The sequence below is a fragment of the Arvicanthis niloticus genome, chromosome 17 (assembly GCF_011762505.2).
Source record: "Arvicanthis niloticus isolate mArvNil1 chromosome 17, mArvNil1.pat.X, whole genome shotgun sequence".
Taxonomy (NCBI): Eukaryota; Metazoa; Chordata; class Mammalia; order Rodentia; family Muridae; genus Arvicanthis; species Arvicanthis niloticus.
This window is the reverse complement of record NC_047674.1, coordinates 31,170,616-31,182,316: the sequence shown is the minus strand read 5'-3', so window position 1 is coordinate 31,182,316 and position 11,701 is coordinate 31,170,616. Positions and strand designations below refer to the sequence as shown.

General features: G+C 48.6%; 1 protein-coding gene across 1 annotated transcript in view; it reads right to left on the bottom strand.

Moving 5' to 3' along the window:
• Positions 1 to 8,332: 8,332 nt before the first annotated feature.
• The window catches only part of Tmem131 (transmembrane protein 131), a 151,734-nt gene continuing 148,365 nt past the window's right edge, over positions 8,333 to 11,701 (bottom strand). Inside the window, exons 37-41 of the mRNA XM_034521541.2 lie at positions 11,434 to 11,555; positions 11,265 to 11,361; positions 10,984 to 11,081; positions 10,256 to 10,407; positions 8,333 to 9,340 (exon numbers count right to left, since the gene is read on the bottom strand). Coding sequence (XP_034377432.1) covers positions 9,062 to 9,340; positions 10,256 to 10,407; positions 10,984 to 11,081; positions 11,265 to 11,361; positions 11,434 to 11,555 — 748 coding nt within the window. The 3' untranslated portion in view covers positions 8,333 to 9,061. The remainder of the gene's footprint in view (positions 9,341 to 10,255; positions 10,408 to 10,983; positions 11,082 to 11,264; positions 11,362 to 11,433; positions 11,556 to 11,701) is intronic.

Below are 11,701 nucleotides of genomic sequence, written 5' to 3'. Positions count from 1 at the left end.
TAGCCATCTCCTCTGTAGGTCCTCCTTCCCAGCCCCCTAGGGGCCCCAGGGAAGACAGGGCTGGCATCCCCCCCTCTTTGTGGTAGTGTTATCTTTGGGTGAACAAGGGCTCAGAGCAAACTGGGAAGTAGAGGCCAAAGTGGGTGTTAGGGCTGAGGGCTGTGTCTGTCAGGGGCCTGAGCATCCCTGAGTAGATTGGACACCTTGGGCATGTCTGTAACAGCTATATACCAGAATCACCTGGAGAGGTTTTTACAGACTACCTGCCTCCCTCCCTGGCCAGCTGAAACAGGTTTTCAGGCTTTTTTTTTTTTAGAAGGTCCTCACACCGTCCTGACTCGGTTGTTACCAGTCCCTGTCCCCACATCTGTCCCCCCACCCCGGGCAGTCATAGCTAGGGTCCAGTTTATCACTCCATATCCCAAGTGCCAGTTCAAGTTCAGTCCCACTCAGAACTCCCCAAGTCTTACTGCCTCAGTTTCCCTACCCAAGAAATAATGGAGGGCATAACCCAACAGGTGAGGCGGGATGGAGCTAGGATTCTAATGGTTCAACCTGTGCCACCCGTGCCCTCAGTGGGATTGGCTCATTCCTCAGCAGCAGACCAATGCCTCCTTCCCTTGGCCAGAGTGACTTGGGGGTGGGGGTTGACATATCACACTTACAGCCAAGGAGAGGCGAGGTTTGCTGGGGATTCTGGGAAAGTAAAGTTTGATGTTATTTGTGGTGGGAAGCCAGGTGCTCTGGCAAGGCTGTGGAAGTTTTATGGGGTCACAGGAGAATTGTTGAATGAGGCTGAGGGCAGGGAGGAGCCCTGGAGCCTTGACATGTGCACAGGGCCAAACCAGGACAATGCTGAGAAACGAGGTTAGTATAGAGCTTATTCTGGTTTAACTATTTGTTCTCTCTCTCTCTCTCTCTCTCTCTCTCTCTCTCTCTCTCTCTCTCTCTCTCTCTCTATTGTCTGACTGTCTGTCTGTGTCTCGGAGGTGAATTGTACATGCTTTCAGGTGTCTGGAAAGGCCAGAGGAGCTGGAATTTCTGGTGGTTGTGATGTCTGACCCTGGTGCTGGGAGTCGAACTCTGTCCCTCTAGAAAGGCAGTAAGCACCCCTAAGCACTGAGTACTTCCCTACCCCCGTCCCACTTTGTGTTTAAGATTTACTCACAGGGCTGGGGTAAGAAGGTCACAAGTTGTATGTGAGCCTGGGTTCCTTGAGACCCTATGTCAACAACACACACTCCAAACAGACAAACAACAACAACAACAACAACAACAACAACAACACCCCAAAACCAAGCAAAAATCCCTTAGCTGTGCCTTGAGAACAGCAAGGTGTTTTCATTAGAAGATGACTTTATTACTGCATATGTAAGCTTTATTTCTAATTCACGAACAATATTAAAACTTAAACAGTCTTTTTAATTTCTTTAAAACTAATAAGTTAATTAAGAAAAAAAAATGTCCTCAGTGGTAGGATTTAGTGGCTGCAGGAAAATGGTTCCTTTTGCAAATATTTCAGTTGCATTAAAATTCACTTGTTGTTGGATAATAATACATATTATTGCACAAAAATTTAAAAAACTAAATACATTTTATTTGTATTTACTTTAGGATCAGCATTACTATTTGGTTTGGTCCTAAAACATCATCCCCGTAGGTGTCTAGTACAGAGGGAACAGTCTGACCATGACCGAATCGTCGGAAGAGGTTGCAGTTCTAAAAGAATACCACAAGGTGGCACCACTGTCAAAGTAAAGCTGGGCTCAGTTCCTGGCCCAAGGCGCTCACCTGTCCTTATTCTGGTAGCTTCTCAGCAAGGGAAGAGAACCCAGAATACCCTCTGCTCTTCAGGCCCTCAGTTCCTCCGCCTGCAGAGTGTTCACTCCAGGCGCGTTTGCAGGATGCCAGCTTCTGGGACTCCGCACCCTCTCGCAGAACACGTCCTGGCTCTTGTGCCTTTGTTGTTAGCGTGGCTTCTGCATGGCATGCTTTTCTGCTGCTTACCCCCAGGAAAAGTCATACTATGCTTGTAGATTTAGCCCCAGTTGCCCCGGGGGCAAGTCGTTTGACCCTGCCGTGCCTCAGTTTCTTGGGGTGCGTCCGCTGAAAAGGGAAAGTAAATGTAGAACAATGAATGGGAAGATCGCAAAGGTACCTGGGAACTACAAGGACGCTTGAGCAGGACGCTTAAAGCTGGGGTGCTTGAGCCTGGCTATAGAGAGAAAACCCTTCCATTTTCTCTGCCACCAGCAGCCAGGAGGAGGGGGAGGGGCAGCAGCAGCCCCGGAGTAGAGCAGTAGAATGGCTCAGACTTGGGGCTGGGCCTACCCCTGTCCCAAGAGGCTGTATGGTGGGACATCTCTTATCCCTTTCCAATATCATTTGCTACTGCAGCTCCCCGCTGCCCCCTCCCCCCCCCCCCCATCCCATAGGCTTTTCTTAACTTCAGGTTCTGCTTTGCCTATGGGTGTTGCCCCCCAGCCAGCAAGGCTGCTGACGTTCTGTAGTCTGGCTCCTTCTGCCTTCTACTTGTCTGGAGGAGAAATGGCTAAGTGACTCAATCACCATTCAGCTTTGTGGTTTTATTTCTGCGCCTGTGAATGTTTTGTCTGTGGGCATGTTGAGCATCGCACGCGTGCTTGTGACCACAGAGGTCAGAAGAGGGTGTCAGGTCCCCAGAGCTAGAGTTCTGGATGGTGGGCAGCAACCTTTCAAGTTCTGTGACTAAAGGACTCAGCCTGCTCTCCAGCCCCGCCCTCATTTTTGTTTGCTTGTTTTCGAGACAGGGTCTCCTGAAGTTCCGGGTAGCCTCAAAGTCACTGTGTAGCTAGAGATGACCTTGAACTTCTGATCCTTCTGTACCCACTTCCTGTGCTAGAGTACAGGCAGGGGCCAGCATTCTCAGTTTTATGGGGTGCGGGGGAATGAACAGAGTTTTGCACGTTAGGTAAGCTGCCCACCAGCTCAGTTTCTGGCTCAAGCTGGCTTTTAACTCATGCTCCATCTGCCTCAGTCTCCTGAGTGGGTCCTTCACAGCCTATAGAGATGGGACAGGGCCTCAGACCAAGTGGGTTTGGAGGTGGTGTGACTTTAGGGACAGCTATTTTGAACTTGGGTTCTGGGGGAGACTTGGGGCCCATGTTATAGCACCTGTTAAGCTGAGGGTCTGAGCTGGGTAGATCCAGCTGAGAAATAGGTACAGCGGACCGTCTGTGGCCCCCACAACTCAGGACTCTGGTGGCCGATTTTTTGGGGGGGGGTGTAGGGCAGTGGGCCACCCTTGGGCTGGGTGGTGACATGGGAGTCTGTGGCATGAGGCCGGCATCTCCTCCTCCACAAGCACACACACATGGACATGCACACACCACATATGTACCACATACATAAAAAAGTGTCTATTCTTAATGTTGTATATACATGCATGTCAGAGTGTGGGTTTGCACACTTGAATGCAGTGCCTAAGAAGGCCAGAGGAGGGCATCAGAGTCCCTAGGGCTGAAGTTAAAGGTGGTTGTGAACCACCTGATATGGGTGCCAGGAATTGAACTCAAGTCCTCTGCAAGGACATGCTCCTAACCGATGGGCATGTTCTTCAGCTCCTCAGAAACTTACAGAGAGTGGGGTGAGAAGGTCGGAATTACGGAGGTCGGACTTGTGTAGTGATGAGTGCTGGAGAGAGCAAATGTATGTGCCCATTCCACCAGCTGATAAATAAGCCAAAGTCACCATGAACATCTAGGGGGTATTATTTGGCCACAAAAGGAATGAAATCTGATTCAGATCACGTGCTGTAATATGTTAAACCTTGAAGCATCATTCAAAGCGAAGTAACTGGACCTTACCAGACAAACCTTGTACTTCACTCAATGGTTGTCTGGGCCAGGGTAATTTGTAGTCATAAAGCAGACTAGACGGAATAGGGTAATGAATATTGAATTTCTGACGGAGCTGACTGAGGACTTCTGAAGACAGAATGCCTCATGAGCCCCTGTGCTCGCACACAATAATAATAAGGCTGAAACACTTTAAAGACTTATTTATTTTCAGACACACCAGAAGAGGGCATCGGATCCCATTACAGATGGTTGTAAGCTACCATGTAGTTGCTGAGAATTGAACTTAGGACCTCTGGAAGAGCAGTTAGTGCTCTTAACCACTGAACCATCTCTCCAGCCCCTAAAGCTGAAAAATTTTTCTCTTAGTTCCTTGTCCTCTTGGAAGTTTACAAGTATATTTCTTTTTTTTTTTAAATTTTTTTTTAAAATTTATTTTATGTAAGTACACTGTAGCTGTCTTCAGACACCCATATAAGGGCATCAGATCTCATTATGGATGGTTGTGAGCCACCATGTGGTTGCTGGGATTTGAACTCATGACCTCTGGAAGAGCAGTCAGTGCTCTTAACCACTGAGCCATCTCACCAGCCCCTACAAGTATATTTCTTAATTTTCAAATATTAGAATATTTTCTTCCCTGTTATTTTTTTTAATTGCCCTTATAGCATCACAATGCTGGATCTTATCAAATCAAAGCCAGAAATGACATTTACAGTACATTATTACTCTTAGGAAGTTTCACGCATGCATACAGTATATACTGACCTATGCCCTCTTAGCCTCCAACCCTCCTGCCGCCTCCTTACACCACTTCACTTCCAATTTCATGTCGTCTTTGAAAAGACTATTAACTTTACACTCAGAAATAAAAGAGAGAATTACCACCATGAATGCTTCGAATATGAACACTTCTAAGTGAGTGCTCGAAGAAAAGAAACAAACCCATCAGGCAGTGGGTGTGGCATCACTCACCTTAATTCCAGCTCTGGGGCAGACGCATAAGGCTCCTTTAAAAAAAACCTCACGGGGCTGTCTAAGAACCATGGATTCACCTCAAGTTTACTGGCCTCAGAGGTTCCCTATTTTTCCTTCTGAGAGATTTGTTTGTTTGTTTGTTTGTTTTTGACATTTATTTCCTTGCACTCCAGATCTCCTGGAACTGGATTATAGAGGATTACAAACCACCGCGAGTGGGTGGTGGGAGCTGAACCTAGGTCCTCTGCAGGAGCAGAAAGTGCTCTTCACCAGCCCTGCAGTGCCTTTTCTGAGACAGCGTCACCCTGTGTAGCCTTAGTTGGTTGGAAACTCACAGAGATCTCCCTGCCTCTGCCTCCTGATTGCTGGGATAAAGGCGCACCCTGCCACGCCTGACCTCAACTGGATTTTCATTTGATCTGCCGAGCTCTTTGTTTCTAAGATTTCTGTTTGGTTCATTTTTTTTTTTCAGGATATATAACTTTATTACTACTGCCTTTCCATTAAATGTATGCTTTTGGGGGCTGGACAAAGTGGCTCAGTGGTTAATGACACTTGCAGTTCTTTCAGAGGACCCAAGGTCATTGCCCAGTGCCCACATTGGGAGACTCACAACTGTCTGTTACTTCAGGTACAGTGATGAAACACTTTTGGCAGTGTGCTAATGTGTTCTCTCTCTCTCTCTCTCTCTCTCTCTCTCTCTCTCTCTCTCTCTCTCTCTCTCCACACACACACACTTAATAAAAATAAACTCTTCTAAAAATTATGCTCTTGCTGGGCAGTGGTGGTGCACACCTTTAAACCCAGCAGAGGCAAGTAGATCTCTGTAAGTTCGAGGCCGGCCTGGTTTTCAGAGTGAGTTTCAGGACAGCCAGGAATACATAGTGAAACCCTGTCTTTATTTGGGGCCAAAAGGAGACACATCTTGTCAGCCCTGGAGCAGCATCTAGAGTATCACTAACAGCATGACTTTCTGAGCAGTCAGTCCACAGAGCCATCTTGACGGTCTCCATCTGTTCGACTCTGACACAGTTCCACGTGGCAGAATTTGGCTGCTGGGTTTCAATGCCTCCTTCCCAAGCAGGCTTCCCATAGAACACATTCCCGAGCTTTGGGGGTTTGCCCAAATGGCTATTTTACTAAGGTCATGCTGCCTCCTGTCTGCTGGAAACTGTGGATGTAACAAAGCCTGGGACACTTGTCTGGATGAAGCCTGTAAGCCAGCAGACTCTTAGAACAGACCAGAGGTCAGTTAACCTCAGTATTGGTTAATTTGTGTCAAATTGGTGTACACTAGGGCCAGCTGGCAAGAGGAAGCCTTCACTGAAGGAATACCCCAGACAGGTTACCTGTAGGCAAGTCTGTGGGAGCATTCTCTTGATTGATGATTGATGTGAGGGGGGATCCAGCCTGCTATGGGTGGTACCACCGCTGGTCAGGCGGGGCCTGGATTATATAACAAAGCAGGCAGAGGCAGCCACAAGCACACGCCAGCAAGCAGTGCTCCTCCATGCCCTCTGCTTCCCTTCCTTGCTCCGACTCCCTTAAATGCACCTGTGTTGTGATTGGTTTTAATGTCAGCCTGACACAGGCTGGACTTCCCTGAGCAGGGGGCCTCATCTGCAGAACTATTCTGATTGCTGTTAGCATTTGTCCTTTTACTTTGCAAAGATTTACTTTTCATTCTTCCTTATGTGCTCGCAGGTTACTGTATGTACATGTGTGTGTGATTATATGTGCATGTGTGTATGGCTGCAGATGCCAAAAGAGGTTGTTGGAACCTTGGAGCTGGAGTTACATGTGGCTGAAGGGGCCTCTGACAGAACAGCGAGCGCTCCCTCCAGCGCTCAGTCTGTGGGAAGCTGACCTGTGCAGACCTCCGCTCATCCCTTGTGTAGCGATTGCATGCCTTATCTTTGTTCTCATTTCCTAAGTGTACAAGAGTATACAACAGGACCATGCGGCCAGGAACCAGCTCCACAGACCAGCTCTAGCTGTCCAGGAAGCCCCAAGAGGAAACTCATAGTGACCTTGCTGGCTCTGATGAACCCTCATGAAAAGCAGGGAAGGCTAGGTTTGAAACCACACTGTAGGATGGTTCATGTACACAGCACTGCCCACTGCCCATCGAAGGGCACTCTGAGTTCTTCAACATGTAACTGGCCTCAGAACATTTGTTCACAGCTCCCTGAAACCTAACAGAAGTTGTCTGTAAAATCCTGGAAATATGGACAAGAAAAGCATGCCGGAGCAGGAAGGACCACCAGGGAAATTAGAACCAAGATTGATGTACTGTGGTAAGCTGCTATTGTTGCAGTGTAGACGGTGGGTTCTTTCTGGAGACGCAGTAGGTGACTTATTACTGTTGGAAAAGGGTCAACAGTTTGTTCAAAAGAGAAATGTATTAGGTATGTGCAAATCTCTTTGCCTTCTAGACTCTAGTGTCTTTTAGTTGGTCCTGAGGACTCAGTTTCCAGACCATGCCACTACCTGATGCTGCCTTCTCTGCCTCCATCCCTCAGCTTCAGATCCAGTCAGCCAGATAGCATGGCTGAAGTGCTAAAGATTCTCTTGGTAGGTAAATGGCTTCTAACTGCTACCTCTACTCTCCCCGTTGTCAGCTGCCCGGGGTTTCAGGGACGCAACACTGGGCATTCCTGCAGGTAGTCTAAGGCCCTTCCTGTGCCCAGCTTCTCCTTTGTACCTGCCTCTCTTTTGGTACACACCCGTACATGTGTGGTATCCATGTGTATGTGTAGGTATGGCAGACATCTTCTTTCACAGTCTGACTTACTTGCTAACGTGTGTTTCTCACTGGAACCTGGAACTCAGCCCGGGGCTAGTGCAGCTAGCTCGCTGTCCTGGGGTGGGGGGGTGGGGGCGTGTTTGTGGCTCTGCCTCCCAGCACAGGGATTCCAGGCTACCACACCTGGCTTTATGTGGGTTGTGGGATCCTGGGGGTTTGAACTCAGCTGCAGTGTGTCATCCACTCAGCCACCTTAAGCCTCTCTGCTGCTTTCCTTATCCCCCCCAGCCACAGGGTTTCCTGTCAGCAGACTCCTGTGTCAGGAAATCCTGTCTCACAAATGCAGTGGCGAGCTGGCACAAGGCCCATTTTTGAAAAGGGTGACTGTGGAGTGGATGTGTGGGTGGCCTCCCTAAGGGCTGTATGCCATCACAGGTCACTCAGCTGGAAACTCCACAGCCGCTCAGAGGCTGAGTGCAAAGTACAGATATCCAAGGTTTCAGGTGCCAGGAGACGTTAGCAGCTTTTTCCCCGGGCTGTTCTGTTTAGGTCAGAGGTGGAGGAAAGCTGCTTCCTGGAGGAATCCCAACAGGCTTCTGGGTCATTTCCTGTCAGGGACATGAACACCAGGAAGATTTTAGTAGCCCACAGCTGGCTGTAGCCCTGACAAGCCAGAAACCTCTTTACCAATCAACTCCAGAGGGACACTCAATGACACCATGGTCCACAGTGGTGGGAAATGCAGCTAGTGTAAAAAAGCAGAACAAAACAATTCAAGGCTTTTGAAAAAAGCATCATTTATTTCAAAGTACAACACAAAGTTGTATTTTAAGAAATACACAATCTTGTAATGTCAAGACTTGGCTATGTGCATTTCAGTTTATCTTTAAAATAATTCAGGTATACAAATGGTATATACCTCAAGTACAAACAGCAAGGAACTTCACGTGGTTCCTGCTGGGCACGCTACACTCAGCCACCGCTCGTGTGCTGGCTTACATGTCTGTAATCTGCTTTTAAACCAAGATAGCCTTACTTTAAAAAAATACTCTGTATTTTCAGCACAAAGTCCTCATACATTTTTAAAATTAGATCTTGGTGCATAATATTGTGAAATTATTAAAAACCAAACTTGGTAATTTAGTAAAATTGTCACATGCCAGGACTTGTCAATCAATTCAAATTACTCCCTTAACTGTAATGCCAAATTTGTGTTCTTACAGATAAAGAAGGTAGGAAGAGACAGTGGGGAACCAGGTAAGTCAAGATTTCAGGTGGACAGGTTGTAGCAGTTGGTGGCCGAGTCCAGACTTTTGTCTACAAGCACAACAGCAAATCTCAGAGTATCATAATTGCGAGAAAGATGTGAGAGAAGCGAGTGGAACACGCCTGCCCTGTGAGGAGGGAGAGGGCTCGAAACAGTAAGGACCTTCAGAATATGTCCTGGAAACTGGCATATCATGATCTAGATGAGGCCCCCCACTTCGGTTTTTGCTTAATTTTAATTTTCATGAGGGAAGTGCGAATTAGACCAAGGGTCAGAGCTTCTTCTTCCGATTGCAGGGCTCCATATCCGCCAAGGGTTGTAGGTCTGTCCCAAGTCGTCAGCTGGACCGGAAGGGGTGTGGGCGGCGGTGGAGTTTTCTGGGCCCATGAGGCAGATGCTTGACAGTGTGTTTGTTGGAGTGGAGAAAGGAAGGGAGCTGTTGATGTTGCTGGACCAGATTGAGCTGCTGAATGGAGTGGTGGACCACAGGCCACTGGTGTTGCCAAGGATGGACTATGACAAAGCAGAAAGAACACAACACTGAGTGTGGGTGAGCCGGGCCAGCAGGGCAATGGAGCAGCACACAGATTTCTCTCATTTTTACTAATTTAAAAAAAATATTCCAGATAGTTAGCCATAGCAGGGTGTGAGCAGATGTTCTGATATTTTACTGAACGCTGATGAAGGCTGGCTGGTGGACCCGATGCAGCCTGTCTGCATTTTGTGCACGGGTCTCACTGGGGCACAGGTGCTGCATGGGTCCTGGCTATGCTAACTTGTAAGACACAAAGCTGACCAAGTGGTGTGGAAAAGTGATTTGTAAAGCCCGGGGTCTGACTGACTACCGGATGTGTACAGAGAACTGGCCATGGTGTTATGGACTGAATCAGGACTATTACCAAGAAGACAGGCTTTTCTATGACATCTTCACAGCACTATCCACGCACGAACGCACGCACGCATGCACGTGTGATTTTTTGAGGCACAGTTTCTGCTATTGTTTTGTGAAGGATGAGTCCATTATTTTTCTTGGCCAGAGGACCTCCAGGATGCATAATCTTTGAGGAAAATTTAGAGTAGTAGCTCACTCATGAGCTAGGAGATAAGTGCCTCTCAGAAACAAAGCACCAGCAACTCCGAAGCTTGCTGTGGGAGGAGTGGGGCCATCCTCTGAGATAGGGTGGCCAGGGCCACACCTGGGGAAGAGGCTGAGCATGGTAGACCTATGAGAAGACCAGGACCTGGATCACAGCTCCTCAGTTTCCTCAGAGTCTCCTGACTCTAATGGCTCTGAAGGGCACCTTGGGCAGCGGACAGAACACGAGACAAAGCCCTTCCTTTATGGTGTCTCTGCTGTGTATGTAACTGTCAGCACAGCACACATGACAGCAGAACTGGTAATGACAAGGATGGGGCTTGGGCACTCACAGTGGCTGTGTGGGTTGGTGAGCTGGAACTGGCTGGCCAGGAAGGGCTGGGGTCTGTGGCTGGAGAGTCCCAGAGGTAGGAGGGGCCACTGTTGAACTCATTCCAGCTTCTCTGGGATGACTGACTGCAGGATCGTGACTGTTTGCTGAAAACTGTTGAATATGAGACAGTGGGTCAAGCCTCCTCAGCCTTTCTCAGCGAGATACGGCACAGTGCATGCATGTGAGCTGACACAGACCTTGTCAGTTCCCAAGAACTCAACCACATGGCCACAATGTGAGCACCTAATGCAGTCATCACCAGATGGCACCAGGACACAACTGTCTGATCCTGACCTCTTGGCTATTGCAAACATACTGCCTGGCAGATGCAGGAGTCGACTTCAGACCAGAGTCCCTCTTGGAAACGCTTTAGCAAACGCTCTGGAGCACAAGCCAACCGGCATGCACTTGTGCACGGTGTCCTGCATCGTCCTGGCAAGGGGAGTAGGGAGGACTTCCACATGGCTGCCAGGTTGTGTGCTGTGTTCCCAGAAGCCCTCCAAGACAGGAGAAGTACAACCTGTCTCTCCCCTAAACCTCCATATAACTTGTCACCAGCTGTTGCATTGAAAAAGATACCCCCTGATCAGATGACAGCAATGTCTCCTATACTAAGTGTCCCTAACATGCCGCACGCCTTTTCTTGTTATAGGCTTCCTATGTACAGACCCAGGGCTGAATACTTACCACCTGTTAGATTAAAAGAATTTCCAAAGGCTGAGAACGAATTGAGGGGGGTGTAGTCAGGGCTGCTGGGGTTGCTGACAGGACTCCACAAACCCGAGCTGAATGTTGCAAGGGAACATACACAGAATGGTGGTTAGTGAACCAGGCCCATCTATGGCTTCACATGGGGGCTCGAATATAAAAGCACAGAGAAGGGGGAACCTACCACGTGGCTGCTAGGAAAGATGCCACCTGCCCTGGGGAGCCTCAACCTCATTGCTGGCCAAGGGTGAGCCACATACCTGTCAGAGCCATCACTGTCAACAGGAATGTGTGAAATGCCAAGGCTGCTGGAAAAATCTGATTTGTTTGAAGAAATTTTAGCAAATCCATTCCCACCTGCAACAAGAACTGTGAATCAGTGTGAGGCCCAGCTGGACAGAAGTGGAAGGCTGTGGGCAGGCTACTCACCAGGGCTCTTGTCATAGCCTGCAGCGACGGCAGCGAAGGTGGGGTTGCCGTTCTTGCCTGGGAGAGAGGCTGCCTTTGTTAGCTTGCTCTTGCTGCTGTTCGGCTGCTTTGCTTTTGTGTCACTAGGACAAGGAGGAAAGAATTCCCCTCACTGGTGGTGCTGACAATGGAGGAGTGTCAGGCACTCAGGGGTGACAGCCCAGGATGGCTCAGGGCACAGAGAAACCCTGTGAAAGTGTTCTGGGGTCCAAGAGAGCTTGGAAAATGA